The sequence below is a fragment of the Rattus rattus genome, chromosome 11 (assembly GCF_011064425.1).
Source record: "Rattus rattus isolate New Zealand chromosome 11, Rrattus_CSIRO_v1, whole genome shotgun sequence".
In the NCBI taxonomy this organism is placed as follows: domain Eukaryota; kingdom Metazoa; phylum Chordata; class Mammalia; order Rodentia; family Muridae; genus Rattus; species Rattus rattus.
The window spans coordinates 22,854,075-22,875,421 of NC_046164.1; the positions used below are offsets into that span (position 1 = coordinate 22,854,075).

At 42.4% G+C, this 21,347-nt stretch overlaps 1 protein-coding gene across 1 annotated transcript in view; it reads left to right on the forward strand.

Moving 5' to 3' along the window:
- The window catches only part of N4bp2 (NEDD4 binding protein 2), a 48,288-nt gene that overhangs the window by 5,330 nt on the left and 21,611 nt on the right, over window positions 1-21,347 (forward strand). Inside the window, 8 exon segments of the mRNA XM_032915821.1 lie at window positions 1,918-2,042; window positions 3,227-3,315; window positions 6,208-6,284; window positions 11,245-11,400; window positions 13,755-16,087; window positions 16,751-16,836; window positions 17,311-17,356; window positions 19,543-19,730. Of these exon segments, the coding sequence (XP_032771712.1) occupies window positions 1,918-2,042; window positions 3,227-3,315; window positions 6,208-6,284; window positions 11,245-11,400; window positions 13,755-16,087; window positions 16,751-16,836; window positions 17,311-17,356; window positions 19,543-19,730 (3,100 nt within the window).

A 21,347-nucleotide genomic window follows, 5' to 3' on the forward strand; every position in this document is an offset into this window, starting at 1 on the left:
AATTTTACTGATGACTAGAAGTTGAGAACTATCGTATGTTGTTAAATAGTGCTTTTAGAAACACGATTTTAAACTGGGCATGGTGGTACATGCCTGTAATATCAGCCTTGGGAAGGAGACAGTCAGTCAAATCTTTGGGAAACCCTGTCTCAAACAACAGAAAACAAATGAGCAAAAGTAATATAAGTACAGGGAGTAATTATAGAACTAACGATTTCAAACTATTTATTTTTGATGTTTTGAGACAGGGTCTCACAGCATAGCCTGGCTATCCTGGACCCTTAATCTATAGACCAGGCTGGCCGTTCTCTTTGCCTGCAGAGGGCAGGGATTAAAGGTGTATGTTACCACTCATGGCCCAAAGCTTTATCTTGTTGAAAATACAGTTCCTTTGTTTATATTTTTATGCCAAGTCAGTTGTTAGTGCTGTGATGTGGGAGGCCAGGATCAGGGTTAGAACACCCCTGCAATGACCGCTTCAAGGGTGCTCTGGGAAGAGCAGTTGCTTTCTTAGTTTTTCTCTAGAGCTCCTGGCCATTACATTTTTTTTTTTTTAACTTTTTTATTTATTGTATGCATGTGAGTAAACTGTAGCTGTCTTCAGACACACCAGAAGAGGGCATCAGATCTCATTACAGATGGTTGTGAGTCACCATGTGGTTGCTGGGATTTGAACTCAGGACCTCTGGAAGAGCAGTCAGTGCTCTTAACCACGGAGCCATCTCTCCAGCCCGGCCATTACATTTTAAGATGTATTTATTTGCTTTTTTCCCCCCTCCTGAATTAGAATTTATTTTTGTAGCCATATCTGTGTATGTGTGTTTTGAGATAGAAGACTTTGTATCCCAGTCTGCTCTTAGGCTCACAATGTAGCCGATTCATGCATTTTTTTTTTCTGCCTCCTGCCTCTAAACCCCCAAGTGCTGGGATTACAAGTGTGTGCCATCATCGCTGATTTATGTGGTAATAGTGATCAAACCCTGGACCCTGTGCCTGGTAGAAACATGTTCTACCAACTTAACTATATCCCTAGTCCCAGTATTGCAAGCAATATAAAGTCATTTAAGTTACAGCAGTTGCGTTTGTAAAATTAGTGGGAATGAAAGCAATACTTGAGAAGGTAATAGATGTATAGGACTAGGTTTCAGGGCCTTAGAGTCAAATGCAGGTTTTGCCACAAAATACTCTTTATTTTTGATAGAAATATGGGATTATATAGACAGGAGCTGAGAATGGTCCATAACATTAAATTAGCATATGACATGAGGAAAACCTGATGTGTAAACAAGGCCTTCAGGTTTATTGGAAAGATCATGGATGGGTATCTTTTTTAGAAAAGGTAGATTTGTAATCTCTTGCTCCTGCTCCACCTTCCGCTAGGATGGCTGGGGGCTGCTATGCCCACGCAGCAGTTTTACACGAGTCCTGGAGATCTGAGCATTCTCCATGCCGTGACGAGTGACTTAGCTATACTTGTGCATTAATCATCTCTCTGGCCTGTGCTTATTATCTTATTTAAAGATAGTTCAGAAATATGCATATTTAAAAGGAAAAGTGCACCAGGTATGGCAGTCATGCCTGCAGTCTCAGCCCTTGAGATGTGAAGGCTGAAAGATCAGGAGTTCGAGGTCATCCTGGGTTAGAGAGTAAGTTTGAAGCCAGCTTGGGCTGTATGAGACTGTTTCATAAAACAAAACAAAACTATTTCAGAATAATTTGTATAAAGCAAAATAGACCTATCTTGGATTAGTTCTTTTGAAGAGTTGAACTTTTTGCCTAGAGAATTTTCAGTGTAATCTGTTTGAATTTTATCCTCCTTTTAATATTACCACTTGAATTTTTATTTGAATTATGACTGCAAAAGAAGAGGATTTTGGAAAGAAAATTAATGGAAGTAATTCTTTTTGTCATTCATAGGACTTTGCAAGAGGATAACCCAGGGGGTGTCATTCTCAGCACTGATGATTACTTTTATATAAACGGACAGTACCAGTTTGATGTAAAGTACTTAGGGGAAGCCCACGAGTGGAACCAGAACCGAGGTGAGAGCAGCTGCTGGGCTTGGACGATGTTCTCAGTGGTGTGAAGAGGAAAGTTTCTCTAGTACTTGTGGTCTCTGAGAGACACAGAACTTTGTTTACTTATGTTTGTGGGACCTGAACACGCAAATACACAGATGTGCTGCCGCTGAACTAGGACTGGCCCCAGCCGCAAAGAATTGTCCTGAATAATCCCAGCAAGCCAGGAGGCAGAGAGAGGTGGATTGAGCCTGTTTAGCCTGATCTACAGAGTGAGTCTCAGGACAGCCAGGGCTACACAGAGATTTTTTTAAAACAGAAATTACAATTCTTACCCTACTCAGTAAGCAGTGAGAATTAAAAGTGAAGTCTGAGGAACAGGGAAATGTGTCCAATTCCCAGCACCCACCTAAAAATCAGACATGGCAGTGTGTGCTTGTGATCTTAGTGCCGGGAGGCAGAGACAGGAGGGTCTCAGTGCGTTTCAGGCCATCTTGATCTGCATAGAGAGTTCCAGGACAGCCACTCTACACAGTGAGACCCTAGCTCAAAAACAAAAAAACAAAAACAACCCAAAAAACCCCTGATTTTGACCACACACTCCCTGGCCATGGGCACACACACGCACGCATGCACATACACATACACATGCACAGGATGGGGAGAGACATCCATAAAGAAAACATTTTTTTAAAGTTAATTTTTGTAAGAGGATTAGAGTATATGACAGTATTTAGGTTTTATTTAATCAGCAGGGATCCTGTAAGAAGTAAATCTTTTCTACTAGTGTCTCAATAGCTAAACACAGTTACAGTTGTCTGGTAAGCTCTAGTTTTTTGTTTTCTTCTTCTCCCTTCCCTTCACTCTCCTTTCTTCCCCTCTCCTCCCCTCCCCTCCCCTCCTCTCCTTCTCCTCCCTCTCTTTCTATCTTCTTCTCTCCTCCCCTCCCCCCTCTGTCAGGTGTCCTTCTTTCCCCTTCCCTCCCATCCTACAAGGCCTTTGTTTTAAGCTTTGTTTTAGGCCTTTGTTTTAAGGTGGAGGGTAAAGAAGAAGCTGGCCGTGTTGGAAATTTGCCCCCTTTATTACCTAGCCACAGTCCTCTCTCTGTCTTATTGGCCTGCCAGGGAGTCTTAACTCCTACTGTTTTGCCACTGCTGCCCTGTATTTAATGTTATTAAAATTATGTCCTTTTGTGTTGTGTTTTTCAGCAAAAGAAGCCTTTGAGAAGAAGGTCTCTCCAGTGATCATAGATAACACAAACCTCCAAGCGTGGGAAATGAAGCCATACGTTGCTTTGGTTTGTACCACAAGTTTATAATACTGTTTGGGGTCACTGAGGGGATGTCTACTTCACCAGTGAATCTTAAGCACTTGAGAGTATCTTGGTTTGCCTTGAACTGAGTTTCCTCTGGTCTTGTGTGAAATTAGAAGAGTAAGACAACAGCAGGCCTGAGTAAAATGAGGAAGCTCAAATGCAACCTTCCTTCCCCTGCCCTCCCCTCAGCCCACCCTCCCCTCTCTCTCCTCTTTACATAAAAACGATTTTTAGTTCCCAGGCTGAATGGCTGGATTTGGCCTTAAGCCAAGTATCTATTCTTGAGTGCAGGACTCCTGTTTTATCTACCATTGAATCTTCTGGGTGTATCCCTGTGCGTGCATGCATGAGGTGGCATCCTCCATTACCAGCACGCGCTGTGCACATGGAAGCGGGATCTATGCTTCCTTAGTTGGATGCACATTGTATTCCTTATGCCCAGCACATCCTAGCTGCTCATCTCATTTGTTACTAATGTATGGGTCTAGGGTCAGTCAGACGTTTTAACAGATGGAGGCTTTATTAAATAGTGCCCAGGACCATGGACACTGGCCAGATCCATACCTGAGACTCATGCTCAGAGCATGGCTCCAAATTACATTAGATGGGCTTATAAAGGCTTACAGAACTCAAAAGGCTATGTACTTCCTGCCTTCATGCAGTCAGAGGCAAGCATACATACATCCTGCAGGCACCCTGTGCACTTGGGGAAACCAAGCTTGTTTAGAGGAGCATGGAAAAGCTCCCAGCATCCCATGAAGTGATCTGTCCTTAGGCAAGTAGGGCTTACAGGTTAGAAGCGTTTTGTTTATAGATCACTTCAGCACAGTAAACTTAAAGCATAACATCGCATCACGTTTACTGCACTTGAGCTATCTTTTAAGTTTAATTCTTTACTTTTTGAAAGTTGTGCGTGGTGCTGCACATTTTTAATTCCAGAGCTAGGAAGGCAGAGGCAGGTTGATCTCTGTGGGCTCAGGGCTATAGGTTGTTCCAGGAGATCTAGGGCTGTATAGAGAGAGAGACAACCCCCCCCCCCAAGTATTTTCTACAGAAGCAGTAGATTTTATTTTAGTTTTTTGGAACTTGGAATATGATTTGCTTTCCAGCCATCAACTAAAATACTCAGCACTGGGGCAGGCCATCTGGGGCTTACATTGTAGACTGCTCTGTGCATCTTTACATATGTTTCTCCTTCTCGTAGAGAGTTTTGTGATGTTGTCTTCTCTTATGTGTGTGTGTGTGTGTGTGTGTGTGTGTGTGTGTGTGTGTGTGTGTGTGTGTGTGTGTGCTTGCACAAGTTCATGTGCATCATCTGCTTGCAGCAGTCACAGAGGCCAGAAGTGGGCATTGGAGTTGGAAGTGGTTGTGAGCTGCCCCGTGGGTATTGAACTGAGCCCTAGTCCTCTGCAAGACAGCCAGTCTCTTAACCACCGAGCCAACCCCCCCCCCAACACTTTCCTAAGTAGAAAATAAAGTGTTCCAATTGTTTCTGATGTGCCAACTCTTTTGTTGTCTGTAATTGTTTTCTTTCTTTCTTTTTCCCCCCAAAGCTAGGATATCACTTCACAACCCAGGCTGACTTTGAACTCTTGATCTCATTTGTCTATTTTAACCTCTTGAGTGCTGGAGTTACAGACATTCTCTGTTTTATCCAACTTTCCTTTTTTAAAATATGATTTAAAATATAAAAATACTTTTCTAGTATTGATTTCTTGACTTTTCCTAACTTTATTCAGAAATAAATAGGAGACTCTTGCTTCTCACAGTGTGTCAGACTCATTATTTCTTCATACAGACTTGGATAACAGGAGGAGGCTAGGTCAGAAGTGTTAAGTTAGATCAAAGACCACATTTCAGGCACTGCATTTTGAGCAGCGGTGTGGATGTTTTGCATTGCAAAACAACCCGCAGAGACTGCCTGCTTGCTTGACAGGAACAAACACGAGCATGCAGCATGGAGAAAGTAGGGAAGGGAATCAGGGCTGTGTCAGGTGCTCTGAGGTGAGGGGTGGTGAGAGTGTGCCTCTGCCTCCTGAGGGCTGCTGCACCACCACCGCCTGAGGGTAAGCAAAGGGAGAGCTGGTAAATAGCTGGTGTGTGGAAAGGAGTATACAGTGGGGCAAATACGTGTATAGCATTTATGTAGTATGGAGTTAATTGAAGAGGAAGATCACGATGCCTGCGGAGGGGTTCCCGAGGAAGGATGTGTGTAAAAGTGCAGTGGTTGATGGCTGGAGTAGTCATGCTAAAGCTCTGAAACATGGCATAAGCAGTTGTTGGCTTTAAATTATACCAATATTGAATGGAAAGGAGGACTTAGCTCCTTCGTATGGTCGAGGAGGTGGTTTTCTTGTGGATATGAGGGAGAGAGCAGCCAGAGGCATGGAATTTAGCCGTGACTCCTCTAGGTTGAGTCTTCTGGCTTTTTCCCTTGCTTTTGTGTTTGTGTTCCCGATGCTCAGACCCCAGCCTGCCCATCCTCCTCCTCTTTCTTTGGCTAGAATCTCCTGCCTTACAAAATGAACGTGTCCCCTTCCTCAACTTGGGTGTTTCTCACAGGAGACAGAACCTCTCAGTAAGACCCAGGTGTGGTGGTGCATGCTTGTAATTCCAGTTTTTCTACAAAGCAAGTTCAAGGCCAGTCTAGCTACTTGAGACTTTATCTCAAACAAGCGAAGCAGCAGCAGTGGCCCCTGGCAGTAACACTTGCCGTTAGTTTACAAGAAAGCTGAGAGCAGAAGGTTGATCAGTTCAGCCTGCTGACCAGATCGTCCGTGAGGCTGTTTCATTTTTAATGTGATAGTCTATAAAATTGCATTTAATTTTATGGAAAATCATTTGCACCTTTTTTTTTTTTTGTCTTTTCTGTAGTCTCAAAAGCATAAATATAAAGTCCTTTTCCGGGAACCGGACACATGGTGGAAGTTCAAGCCGAAGGAGCTTGCAAGGTAAAACCTGCCTGGAGGTTCTGATTCCTCTACAGCAGTGACCCAAAGTTTGCCAGATTTTTCCCTTTATAAACGATGAGTGAAACAGAACTGATTAGAGTTTTGCTTGTCCACTTAAAAGTTGATTACACGTACTGTGAATGTTTTTGACCAGTTTTAAATAATTATTTCAAAATGCTTATGTATCGTATGTGTGCTTATGTGCATATGAGTGTGTGCACCCACATGTGTCATGTCACTGTGTGAAGGTCGGAGATGATCTCTCTGGAATAAGTTCTCTCCTGCTCCAGGGACTAAACTCAGAATCAGGCAAGCAAGCCTAGTCAGCCATCTTTATGGCCCTTATCCTTGGTTTTATGAAGAGTTGAAGATTTATATTTTATAATTAATAGCCAAGGAATTTTTAGTTGTCTTATGTTGTCAATTGTATACTTCCTTGTAATAATATGCTAATGTTTATAACTAGAAAAGACCCTGGGAGTTGGGTACTCTTGAGCCGTGTGTCTGTTGACGGCAGGGACTTGGAGTTTCTAGAGTGCTGGAGAGTGGGAGGGACAGTGACGGGAAAATGGCAGGCATTTCAGTCTCCTACCCTACTCTTTATTTGGTTGCTTGTCTCGAATTTAAAAATGTTATTTTTAAGAGATGAACATACATTGTCTTTTCCTTTGTGCTCCGAAGATTTAATTTAATTTTAGGGTAGTTTCTTTGTAATGATTTGAATTAATTCAATACAAAGTAAAGGGCAGTCTGACGTTGATTTCTTCACCGTGTTGTAGGACTGTGTCCACTGTCTAATTCGGAAACATTTTCATCCTTTCACAAGGAAGTCACACCACAGCAGTGCCTCGCTCTTCGGCAACCTCTCCTGCGTTTCCTCTCTAGGGTTTCCTATTCTGGACAGTATATATATATACATACACAATGAATTCTCGGAGTCTTTTTCTCTACCATCTTGCATTGAAAATGTTTTCAAGGTTTACCTATGTTGTAGCATGTCATATATCCTGTGTCTCTTAATTGTCTTTCATATGTTACTGGATTTGCTTTCCTATATTGTGTTTGGAGTTTTCGCATTTGTGTAGATGAGTAGGGTTAACAAGCAGCACCCCACCCAGCCCCACCCCCAACACACGTACACCTACCTACCTTGCCCGCTTTTACTATCATAAACTAACAGAGAAGTATTTCCTCTCAATTGAAATTTCGCCCCTCACACCAAAGTTAAGACTTTAACAAACTTGCATTCCTCTGGCATTTGCTTGTGTACAGTGTAAGCAGTCAAGGGCCCTGTTCAGGCTTGATGCGGTCACACACTTGGTGTGTGTTCCTCCCCATTACTCTGAGTAGCGATATGGTTTGGTTTTGCTTTTATTTTTTTCAACAAAGTGGTCCTCATACATCAACAGCTCTTTGCTTGGTTGGTCTTCTTTTCTGTTGTGTGCTGCTTTGCTTAATTTAGGATTTTCTTTATTCTACCTTCTTTGTTTTAAAAAAATATACTTTGCTTATTTCTCTTGTCTTAAAGATGTAGAACATTTTTAAAATAAGAGCATTTGATGCTCAAACTCTCCTGCTATTTTATTTACTTCCTTTTGCGTGTTTACTTGTAAAGCCGCATTATAAGTACATAGCTATGGCTTTGGGTTATTGAGAAATAGGTTTTACAATCTCCAAGACTGTGGATGTTTTTCTTGTGGATTTTCAGTTCTTTTGCAGTAGGGCTACATCGTGTGACCTGTGTGACCCGTGTGATAGCTCCATTCTCTTCTTCTCTCCAATGTCTCACCGTGCTGCCCTGGAGGCCCTGGAACTATAGCAATCTGCCTACCACTGCCTCCTGAGTGCTGGGGTTTGAGACCTGTGTCATCGCAACCAGCCCCAATAGTCACTTTTTAAATGCTCCACACCTGCTTAGTGAGTATGTGCACTGAGGGCTTGAGAGCTCAGTAGGCAGAGTCAGGCTTTGAGGACTTGAGTCTGATCCTCAGGGTTCACATGGTAGGAAGAGAACCAGCTCCTGTAAGTTGTCTTCTGAGCTCCACATGCATGCTGTGGCATGTACACACTCCTACCATACATACATCCACACAGAAGCCCTCCCTGCAGTGGTTATGCTGTGCTCTCTAGTAAATCTTAGCAATTCTGCTGTCTGCTGTGTTCTGGAGCTTTCTGTGCTTGCTTTTCTTTTGGTTGGTCTTGTGGGTTAATCTTTGGACATGGATGGTGAACTCTTCCAATGTGAGACAGTGTGTGAATCCCTCTGCTACAATGCCTGTCAGTCTGTCATCCCACCTGTGTCTACGTTGTATATTTGGAGGGTAGTTAGTGAAATTCCTGAGTATTGTTTGTTTGACGTTACCCTAATTAACTGCACTTTATCCCTTCCCAGTGATTTTTCTTTTGTCTTTAAGACTGGTTTGTTTAATTAATAGAACTGTACCAGCTTCTTTTTAGTTAACATTGGGGAGTTTTTCTCTTTTCATACTTTTACTGTCAACCTTTTAATATCCTTAATGTTTATTTATTGTGCCTAGTATGGCTTGTTTCTCTGTCTGCCTTGCTTTTTCCTGTGTGTGTGTGTGTGTGTGTGTGTGTGTGTGTCTGTGTGTGTGTGTGTGTGTGTGTGTGTGTGTTTTAGAGGGCAGAAGTAGCCCAGGATAGCCTTGAACTCCTGATCCTTCTGCCTCCACTCTCGGGTATTAGGATATCAGGCAAATACCATAGTTCTCAGTCCCATCTTTCTTCATATGCTGCATCAGCTCTCTCTATGGGTGTTTTGCTGCTCACATAGCTGGCCACCTTCTCAGCGTTCACTGTGCCTGATGCTTGTTTTTCCTCTTTATGATTAGTGCTTTGTTTTTGTTTTTTTGAGACAAGGTCTCACTGTGTAGCCCTGGCTGACCTGGAACTCACTATGTAGACCAGGCTTTCCTGGAACTTACTATGTAGACCAGGCTGTCCTTAAATTCAAACTCACAGAGATCCGCCTGCCTCTGTCTTCCAAGTGATGGGATTAAAGTCATGTGCCACCAGGCCTGACTTCTATGATTGTTGTTATTAGAAAAAAATATGTATGTGAAGTTTTTCTCTCATCATATTTTAGAAAATTTAGGTGAAATTTAAGTGTTTCCTTCTGTAATAATTTCTAAATTATATATGTTTTGTTTATATTTTTTAGTGGCCACTTCCATGTTTCACTATGCAAAGCTTACCTCTACAGTTAAACCATTTTCTTTGCCTTCCTACTCACAAATACTATGACTTTATAACACTCACGTGTGGTCGGTTCTCATGAGTGTACATGATATCATTATGTGATTTATACACAACTGTTTGTTTTGCTCAAGTGTTTTCTTTATGCTTCATTTTCCCATTGTAGCATAGACCTTTCTTTAATCTGAGAGTTTGTCTGCCTGGTATTTACCTTTAAACTTTTCTTTACAGTAAGAGTCTGTTTTTGTGAAACTATTTCTTTTTAAGTTCTCCTTTGAAAATATTTTTAACATCTTCATTCTTATAAGAAGACACTTACTGTATATATTCTGAGTTGTCAGCTAGTTTCTGTTGCCGAAAGTAACATTTATGTTTTATTTCTATTGCTGTTGCTAAGTCTTCTCATTCTAATCATTTTTTTATCTATATGACTAGCCATATTTTTTAATTTCTTGCTTAATGTCATCTTTTTCTGAGTGACAGTTTTAGCGTATGTTTTTAGTTATGGATTTCTTTCTCTGTTACCTTGTTTGATTCCTGAAATCAGGACATGTGTGTCACTCATCAGTTCTAGAAAATTCTCAGCGTTTGTCTTTAAACTGCTTTTGTTCCATCTCTCTCTTTTCTTCTTCAGACTTGGATCAGTGGTATACTAGACCTTTTTTTGCTTTGGCCTCTATGTCTATGTTTCTTAACCTCTCTCATATTTTCTATCTCTTTGCTTCTCTGTGATATGAAACCAGACAAGATCGAGGTAGGTAAATATGAAAGCCATATTTACCCAAGAGGCAAACACTAACATTAGCCCTGGAATTCAGATATAAAGGCTTGAATCCCGACTAAGTTAAGAGAGTTACAGCTGAGATGCTTTCATTAAGAAGCAAACCCAAGGGGGACTAAAGCATATTATCTTACCTCCTGGCACTGCAAATCCAGAAACACTCTCAGTCTGAGACCTAAAGATCTCCATGTTCGGGTTAACCAACTGCAAGTTCATTAACAGAGTCAGATGAACGAGCAAGACTGGATGCAAATGCAAATGATTGACTTCATATTTGGACATCCAGAGACTTAATATGCTGGGAATCCAAAAATATTGTTTGAACCTAAAATGTAATAAAATGTGTTTGTTTTAATTTAGTTGGGATCTGGTTTTATTATAACAGGAAGGCACTGTGGGATATTTACTTAGAGTCTCTCTAGTGGGATACTTATTGCTCCTAGTTAATACTTAATTAAAACCCTTTAAATGACAGTCATTGTTTTATGAAATTTTTTTCCAGAGACATCTTTTAAGATGATTGAAACCTTTCTCCTGAATTAATAAAGGATATCTGGAAAAAAAATGTATAGAATGATGGTTTAAAAGAGCCCGGCTAGGTTGGGTGTAGTGGTGTAATCCCAGCACTCAAAAATCTGAGGCAGGAGGATCCCAAGTTTCAGGTCATCAGCCTAGGCTTCATAGCAAGACCACATCTTGAAACAAATGAAAACAAACCTTCTAAAACAAAATGAGCTGGAAATGAAATTCGGACTAGACAGCGCGTGTTATGTAAAGCTAGGTCCTCTAGTCTTCCCATCTCACATGAGAAGTGCATTGGTGTCAGGGATGCGGCTCAGTGGTCATGCGTTACCGTCCCAGCACCGCAGAAAAGGACTTCTGGACTGTGTATGGTTTCTTTTCTGTTTTTTTCCTTTTGGTTGCCAACCTTCTTCCCACTTTTCTCTTCCCTGGACTTTTCAGACGCAATATTCATGGAGTAAGCAAAGAGAAAATATCAAGAATGCTGGAGCACTATCAGCGTTTTGTTTCTGTGCCAATAATTATGAGTTCTTCAGATCCAGAGAAAACCGAACGGATTGAGTTGTGTGCATATGCTTGTGAGGACAGAAATTCTAGGTGGGTTAAAGTATATTTCATGCAAAAATTGCAGTGTGAAGCTATGGTTTCTTTTTTAATGATAGCTTTGAAGACTTGAAATCACTGCTGATCAACTAAAAATAAAGAGGTTTTGTTTTCTTTTTAAACAGTTTCACCTGAAGTCAGCTGAGGACGCTAGCAAGAGACATAAAAGTTCATGTGAAAGATGATTTTTTTTCCCCTTTAAGCTGATAAGGGTTTGTGAGTCTGTGGTTATACAGTGAATACACTTGCCCTTTTTTTTTGAGTATTTTCCTTTTAATTGCTTTTTGTGTACGTCATTTTTGAATTGTTTTTAAGGTTTCGGTGAATGTACTCTGAGATTTTCACATAGAGAATTCAGTTAGTGTTAAATGTGATTTTACTTGGAAAAGTTTGTGGGAGAGTTGGGCCTGAGAATTCCGAAGATGAAGGAAGATGACTTGTCAAACCGAATGAGGGAAAGTCGTTGGCATTCAAAGTATAACGCTAGCATTCAGGAGGATTGTAGAACATCTCGTAAATGACACATTAGAGGAGCGCTCCCTCACCTCAGAGGAAAATTCCCCCTCCTCCCTCCCTCCCTCCCCCTCCCTCCCTCCCTCCCCCTCCTCCTCCCCCCCTCCCCCTCTCCTCTCCCCCCCCCTCTCCCCCCCCCCCCCCTCCCCCCTCCCCCCCCCCCTCCCCCCCCCTCCTCCCCTCCCCCCCCCCCCCCCCCCCTCCCCCCTCCCCCCCCTCCCCCCCTTCCCTCCCCCCCCCTCCCTTCCTCCTCCTCCCCTCCCTCCTCCTCCTCCCCCTCCCTCTCCCCCCCTCCCCCCCTCCCCCCCTTCCTTCCCCCCCCTCTCTCCCTCCCTCCCTCCCCCCCCCCCTCCCTCCCTCCCTCCCTCCCTCCCTCCCTCCCTCCCTCCTTCCTCCCTCCCTCCCTCCCTCCCTCCCTCCCTCCCTCCTCCTTCCTCCCTCCTCCCCCTCCCTCCCTTCCTTCCTTCCTCCTCCCTTCCTTCCTCCCTTCCTCCTCCCTTCCTCCCTCTCTCCCCTCCCTCCTCCCTCCCTCCTCCCTCCCTCCCTCCCTCCCCCCTCCCCTCCCTCTTCCTCCCTCCTCCCCTTCCTTCCTTCCTTCCTTCCTTCCTTCCTTCCTTCCTTCCTTTTTTTTCTTTCCCCCCAAGACAGGGTTTCATACTCTGTCGTTCTAGCTGTTCTAGAACTTGCTTTGTAGACCAGGTGGCTTTGAATTCACAGAGACCTGCCTGCCTCTGCCTCCAAGTTCTGAGATTAAAGGCCTGTGCCACCACTGCCTGGCTTCAGTTTTTCTTAATCATGCAAAAAGTATGTTGTGTTACTGCTCTAGTTAGTAACTAGACCCTGGGAATGCAGAACTTAAACGAGAGGCAGACTGGAGACCCGCGCAGTAGCCAGCTTCTATTCAGGGCATCAGGGGATTTATATTCTGAGGATATTCTGGGGTTTAAGCAAGGTCTTGTGAGCAACAGTCATAGAAGCCCACTCCTATTTACCTCACGTGGGAGTCACAGAAGTGCATTCCAAACACACCCCATGTGTGGAGGAAGAGAGCTCACAGACTGTTGTTAACTTGTTCTCACAAGCTCTCAGATCTCACATAGCTTGACTCGTGGATTATACCTGACAATATTGGTTTCGAGCTCCTGTAAATCGGTGGTTCTCAACCTACCTAGAGCTTCTACCTTTTAGTACATCTCACGCGGTTACTCCCAACCATAAAATTATTTTTGTTGCTACTTCAAAACAGTAATTTTGCTTCTGTTGTGAATTGTAATGTAAATATGTTTCCCAATGGTCTTAGGTGACCCTGTGAAAGGGTTGACAGAGATCATGACCTACAGCTTGAAAGATAAAACTCTCTTTGTAGGAAATGTAGACCCATTGTAACATATGCTAAGCTATGGAGGTGAAGGAAGCCAGCAAGGAACTGTCTTCCCCTGTGAGCACATGAGAACCTTCATTGAGATAGTCAACATGTCTCACTGTGACTGACAACTGAAGGTTGGCTAGTGTCTGCTTCACATGGTGCTCCATGTTGGTAAAGAATTGTGTTTGTGCAATTTTAGGGAAAAGTTAAGATTAGTTCTTACGTTATTTCTTCTACCAGTCTGGGGATCGAACTCAAGGCCCCACGTCTGTTGGGCTAGTGTTCTGTCTCTGAGCTCTACTATTGAGTTATATATATCTCCATCTCAGCTTTTATAATTTTTGTGTAATCTAATTGTAAATATTTAGAATAAATGCTAAGTGTTGGCTGGCTGCATGATTCTTTAATTTAAATCAGTTTTAATTGCACTGTGAGGAAACTTTCTTACCATACTTGAAATGTTTTGTAGCCCAAGAGACAGTGAAGCTGTTACCTCTACAAAAGAAGAAAATGTCTCATCTGCATCTCCAAAGCACTTGGACCTAACGGAAGAGAAAACACTTGAAGTAGCCACACAAGCAGTGTTACCTTCGAGTGAACCCCCGCTACCTCCTACCAGTTTAAACAGAGGAAGAAAGGAGCTGGGTGACGGGAGTCACAGTGTTCATGGCCACTTCATTCAGGAAGACCCAAGCACCTGTTTCCCTAACGCTGAAGGCAGCGTTCAAGCCCCAGATAGAAGTGAGAAAGAACAAGAGGTGGTGTCTGCAAAGGAGCCTTCTGAAGCCGATGCATGGAATCCTGCAGAGGGCGCATCCTCAAATGGTCACTGTGCTGAAGGTGATCAAGAAGCCAGTGAGTTTGCAAGTGCAGCCACCCTTCCAAGGGAAAACCCCTCACCTCCTGAAATACTGGAAGAAAGAACAGCAGGAAAGAAAAAGACCATTGTGAAACAAAAAAGCAAATCCTCTTTGGAGAAACCCAAACCTGAGCTATCCAATTTCGTTGGTGACTGGCCAGTCGATAAGACAATTAGCCAGAGAACCAAAAGGAACCGGAAAACTGAAAAAGGATCATCTGTACAAAATGACAAAAAATGTAATCGCCCACAGTCCCACAAAGTATTAGATACTCGGGTCTCTGTGAATACAGATCCTATCCAGCCCCAAGGATCTCCACATGGAAATGATGATCCTTCAGAAGTACCCAGTAGCTATCACTATGATCCTTACAAAAGTACTGAGCAAACCTCATTCAGCACTGTGAGCGACTGGCCCTCATCTGCTTCATTAGCTCAGAGAGAGCACAGATTGAGAATGCCAAAAGCTGGCTTAAGTGAACCCAACGTAGAATTTGGAACCAATGACAAGTTGGGTGAAATACCCTTATATCCAGCACATGAGGCCTACTGGGGGACTAGCCCTGAAGAACTGAAGACCCTGAGTTCCAGCCTTCGAAGTTCTGAAGTGCTGCCCAGTAAGACAGCTCATGAGCATCATCAGACTCCGCTGAGTCAAATGGTTCCTGGCCAGCACACACTGCCCCTTCCCTTTCCCAGCAGTGCCGCAACTCTTCCTGGAGTGGTGGGGCCCCGAGCTCTAACGCTCCCCGTGGGGGTGTCTGGAATTGTCTCTGGAGTAGATAAAGGCACTTGTACCCAGACTGAGCCCCAAGATTTTGCTCTCTTGTGGAAAATAGAAAAAAATAAAATCAGTGTTTCAGATTCTGTCAGAGTGTTGACAGGAAGAGTAGATGGGTTTAAGCCAAAAGACTTCACTCTTAATAGAAAATTGAATGTTCAGGAAACTATTCCTTATAGAGTAATGCATGATAAAAGTACATTCGTTGAAGAAAGTGAGCTTACCAATGCTGATGAATCTGAAAATCTTAACATCCTTTGCAAGCTGTTCGGGTCCTTTTCCTTAGAAGCCCTGAAAGATTTATATGAGAGATGTAATAAAGATATTATTTGGGCCACAAGCCTCTTGCTGGATTCCGAGACTAAATTGTGTGAGGATGCGGAGGTTGTGAATCCCCCCGAATCATACAGTGAGTCACAAGTTGGACCATTTTCAATGGGGTTGGATTTGAAGGAAATTATTAGCCACAGAGGAACGTCAGAAGGTTCCAATTCTTGTGTATCAGAATTTAGTCCTGGAATTGGTATCAGGAACACCAGTGCACAGTCTGCCAGTGACCCAGAAAAGGGGAACTCCGAGCAGGAAGGGATAAGAGCTATAAACCCTGAAAACCCTGAATCAGTAGCCAGAATATTCCCTAATGCCACTGTAAACGTAAAGAGTAGTAATGGGATGGTGCCTGACTTGTCAGGTGCGTACACCTTTAAGCAGCCCCTTTCACTTACTCCACGGTCTTATGTCCCTAAGGATGTTAGTGAAATAGAAAAAAATCTAGTGACAGAGACTAGAGACAATATTCATTCTTTTCTAAATTTATCTGATATTATTAACTCGGCAACAAGTACTTCAAATCCAGAATTAAATGAAGATGTTTATCTTACTGGCTCTTTGGAAGTAAAGATAAATGAAAATCTTCCTAAGGATTATGTGAAATTTGCAAACATGGAAGAATTTATTAATGAAGATAAACAGGAAATGGAGAAAAGTCTAATGCCAGGAACTGAGTGGTCAGCAGGAGTTAGTGAAGAGAGTAAACCTGAGGTATCAACTCCTGCACCAGTGGCAGCCAAATCTCTGACCATAGACTGTCTGGAGCTGACCTTACCCCCTGAGCTGGCCTTCCAGCTTAACGAGCTGTTTGGCCCTGTTGGTGTTGACTCAGGTAAGGAAAAAGTAAATTGTGTTCACGTGTGAGTGTGTGTGTGTGAGTGAGTGTGTGTGTGTGTGTGTGTGTGTGTGTGTGTGTGTGTGTGAGAGAGAGAGAGAGAGAGAGAGAGAGAGAGAGAGAGAGAGTGTGTGTGTGTCTCTGTGTAAACAGCATATCGTTTCTATTTCAGTTGTAATTTTTGTTGGCTGAATATATCTAATTTATGTCGTATAATTTTACATAGTGCCTAATTTTTGACACAACATGTTTTTAAAGGATTTAAAACAATTAATTTGAAGTTGAGTTATAGAATTTTAAATTTCAATGTATCCATGTTGTAAGTTTTCCTGGTACTTACCTTACAAGTGTTTGCAAAAGTGAACTTTTGGGAATAGAGTACTTGGTGCTGTTTCTGATAGATTAAGGCAGGAATTAACTTCCTAGCATCCTGTTATGGTAAGTTCAGCAAGAGGAATGTATTAAGTTATCGGGGCGTGGGGTAACATAAATAGATTTGTTGTGAAGTTTTGCATGTTGTACCAATTAAGTATGAAAACAATGGCATAGAACATAACAATATCCCAAGTAAATAGAAATGTGGTAGTAATTAATGACAAAATTTAATTTTATGCATGAGTGATGATTCTATTTTTTCTTTTTCTCCCTTTCCTTCACAAGGGTCTCTAACAGTTGAGGATTGTGTGGTGCACATAGACCTGAATCTGGCTAAAGTGATTCATGAGAAGTGGAGAGAATCTGTAATGGTTGGTAACTTCCTTGGATGAAGGCCCCTATCCACCCATGTCATTTTACTCAGATACACATGCGCGTAATTTTTAAAAATCTTATAAAACAGAGCTCTGTAAATAGGGATTATATAATCTATAATATCTCATATATATATATATATTCTTTTACTCTTTATTTTATGTACAATAGTATTTTGCCTGCATATTTGTGAGGGTGTCAGATCCCCTGAAACTAGAGGTACAGACAATTTGCCATTTGGGTGCTGGGAGTTGAACCAGGGTCTCCTGGAAGAGCAGCTAATGCTCTTAACCACTGAACTGTCTCTCTAGCTGAAATAGCTACTCTTAGTAATTTTACTTATATAGTTTCGTTATTTTACTTAGTTTTACTAGTGACTCAGAGCTCACAAGAAGAACTAATGCAGCCTGTAGCCTTGCTTCCCATTGCACCCTCCTTTGCCAACCCTTGCTCTTTGCCTTTGTGTTCAGGAGCGACAGAGACAGGAGGAGGTTTCTCTCGGAAAGCGCATGCAGGGTAAAGTACAGCTGACTTACACTTGGCCTTGATGTTGGAATGTTGACTGCGTACTCTTTAATTCATTCTGAATGTACTCCATAAAATAAGTTACCCAACGATTTAAAAAGTCTGTGCACACACACACATGTATGTATGGAGAATGTATGTCATGGTGTATGTGTAGAGGTCAGAGGGAAGTTTGCAGGTATGTCCTTCCACTATGTGGATTCTGGGGATTGAACTCAGGTAGTCAGGTTTGGCATCAGGTGCCTTTACTCACTATGTCGTCAAGAATTTTGATTTACAAATGAAAAAAACTTTTTTTTGTTTTTTTTTTTTTTTTTTTTTGGAGCTGGGGACCAAACCCAGGGCCTTGCGCTTGCTAGGCAAGCGCCTACCACTGAGCTAAATCCCCAACCCCAAAAAACTTTTTTTTTTTTTGGTGTGTTTATGTATGTGTTTTTTTGCGATTTTGTGTGTGTGTGTGTGTGTGTGTGTGTGTGTGTGTGTGTGTGTGTAGCCCTGGCTGTTCTAGAACTTGCTTTATCTACCAGGCTGGCCTTGATCTCACAGAGATTGCCCTGTTTCTGCCTCCCAAGAGCTAGAATTAAAGTGTGTGCCATCACTGCGCAGCAAGAGATCTTTTTTCTTAGATTTTTTATTTATTTTATGTACACTGCAGCTGTCTTCAGACACACCAGAAGAGGCATCGGATCCCATTACAGATGGCTGTGAGCCACCATGTGGTTGCTGGGAATTGAACTCAGGACCTCTGGAAGAGCAGTCGGTGCTCTTAACCACGAGCCATATCTCCAGCCCAAGAAATCTTTTGTGTATTTATTGAGACAGTTTGAAGCCATGGCTGGTCTCACATTTGCAATACTTTTTTTTTTTAAAGCTTTTTGAGTGCTGGGATCATACTATGCCCAGCTATGAATAAATGTCTCTCTCTCTCTCTCTCTCTCTCTCTCTCTCTCTCTCTCTCTCTCTCTCTCTCTCTGAGTGTCTGTCTCTGTCTGTCTCTCTCAAAGAAAAAAAAATCGATACTGAATCTTGGTGCAGAATAGAAACTTAGAGAAAAGTAAGACCGTACTGTGCTTGTCATGATTGCTGCAGTGTCTTAAGTGTGCTCGGATACATGTCAAAGTGCTTCTTGGTAAGGTCTTAAAAAGCTTTGGGCCTGTCTTCTTGGTAGCGTTATAGAATTATTACTTGGCTATTCACATCTTTTTTTTTTTTTTTTTGGAGCTGGGGACCGAACCCAGGGGGCTATTCACATCTTTATTGATATCAGTATCTGAGATTACAAAGGTAAACCTGAATCTCGAAGGCACTGATTCCAGATGACTTCTACCCAGTCCTGTCCGCAGTGACCTCAGTCACGGCAGGCCTGGTGAGAAGGGCCTCCTTTGTAAAGGAGCACCTTGAGTACCTCTGTGCACGTGCACACTGCAGCCTCACAAGGCACTGTAGGGTGAAGGTTCTTGGGCTCTAGTGCTTCAGGAAAGAAGCTGGTCACACCAATAGGGACTCCCGGGCTTGAGAACCAGAGACATACATCCAGTCAGCCTTGGGAGAGAGGCGGGGAATATGACTAAAATCAACGTGTGAAATTTTTAGGAATTAATAAAAGAGAGAGAGAAAGCTGGCTAAGGTTAGAAGTGACTGGGCTATATCGTAGTTATGTGACTGCCTGTGGCTGCAGCAGCCGCCTCTTTACTTTTCCACCGAGACAGTGCTCTCTCTGAATGTACCTGTCCCCTTAGAGATGCTGTGTTACCCGGTAACTCCCGTCACTGCCAACTTCATGCTTTGTTCTTTATTTTGAATGTAACTTGCTATTTATGGTATCCTCTGGTCTCTTAATATTTGTCAGCATGTTGCTCTCCTCAGTTCTAGGAGTAGGACAGTGCGGCTAAGTGCAGCTCTCCCTGTTGCTCACCACCCAGCATTAACGGTTTTGTTGGGGAGGGAGTAAAAGTGACATGGAAAAGATTGGGAAGCACTGAGCTGATTTATGGTTACCTAGGTCACTGCTCACGTGAAATATTTGCTTGTAGTTATATGAAGGTTTATTTTGAAATTTCAAAGTCATATAAGCTGAAAAGAACTTTAAAATCCCATGTTTCTCTTGTCTTGTGACTAATGCTTACTTTGTACATTGATTGCCGAATCCATGACTCTGCTTTATATTACTCTTGTAGATCCTTCCCTGGCTGGACATACTGTTCTTGATAATTCTGAACAAAAATCATCCCAGAAAACAGGCAAAAGGTTATTGAAGACTTTAGCAGCACCTGAGACCCTGGATCACTGGAACACTCAAACGAAGAAAGTCTCACTTCGAGAAATAATGTCAGAGGAGATTGCCTTACAGGAGAAACATGACTTGGTATGGTTGTCCCAGACACTAGCCTCGGTCTCGGACTGCAGTGTGGTTACATGTGATTTTCATTTAATTCTGTCTCTCATATTTAACCTGGCTAAAGGCGGTCTTTAAACAGGAGGTTATAAATAGAATCTGAAGGCAAGGCTTTGCTTCTAGTTGACACTGATACATGTAGACTGTCCCATTAAGTATGTGTTAGTTTTAGATTTAATTATTTCAGGCTGTTGAGCTGTGTCATTGGTAGTTTTGTTTGTTTTGTTTTATTTTTGACACAGGGTTTCCTGTGTAACCGTGGCTTTCCTGGAACTCACTTTATAGATCAGGCTGGCCTTGAACTCAGAGATCTGACTCTGTCTGCCTCTTGTGTGCTAGGATTAATGAAGCCACCGCCGACTGGCTTCATTGGTAATTTTTAACATTTACTTCAGTTATCTTTTACTTAAAGAAAAATATGAAATCTTTCATTTGAAGATAGTATTGCACATTATTTAGTCACAGTAATTGTATTGCTTTTTAAGGTGTGTTGTCCGCAGGATGATAAGATCCTGAGTTCATAGTGTAGCCATGTTAGAGTTTGTGATTTAGAAACATGACCCGTTAGATCACTAGGACTCTTGGCATTGAGGATTATTTGTGGGGGAGTTGATTTAGGTTATATGGGAAATATTTGGTTTGTTTCTTTGGAGACAGGGCCTCATGCAACTCAGGTGTGCCTGCTCTGCTTGGTTCCATTACTGTGTGACGTGGGCAGAGCTTTATAGTTCCCTTCCTACTGCTGCTTGGTGCTACAAATGAGTTCGACAAAACTGAACTTTTGAGTCTTAATGACAAGTAGAAATTATTTAACTATGTTGTCAACACTAGAAAGCATTAAAGTTACTTTAAAAAGTTTTTCTCTCCCCCTCCCTTCCTCCCCCCCTCTCGGATTTTGAGACAGGGTTTCTCTGTATAGTCCTAGCTATCCTGAAATTCCCCCTGTAGACCAGGCTGGCAGGGTGATTTACCTGCCTCTACCTTCCAAGTGCTGGGATTAAAGGGATATGTCCAGCTACTGAGTGATCTTTTTCATGATTTAGTTTAGAATTTAAAAGAAGACACTCTAGGATCTCCAGGGAGATGGCTCAGTAAGAATACCTCCTGTCAAGCATGTGGCCTTGAGTTCAGACTGCTCAACGCCATCATAATGCTTTAAAAATCCCCAGCTCCGAAAAAAAAGAATCAAAAAAAAAAAAAATGCTTTTAAAAAACAGGTGTGCTTGCGCCTGAGCTGTTGGGCGTATATAGGAAAACCACTGTGGAGACGCCATCCAAAGGAAGGAAGGTAGAATGTGACGGAGCCTCCACAGGGAGCATGCAGTGCATGGCGCTCTGTGCCACACAGACAGGGACAGAGAGAACTATTTTAGGAAACTATTTAGGAAAGTGTTGACAGTTTTACTTCATTTACTTATTTAAAAATTTTACCTTTTTGTACTTGGGTTTCAGTACATAGCCCTGACTGGCCTTGAACTCACTACCTTTCTATCTTAGATGTCAAGCACTATACACATTTGGAACTCTGCTTGGCTGGAGTAGCAGTTCTAGATAGGCAGCTTTATGGAGTGTGAAAAGTAATAATAC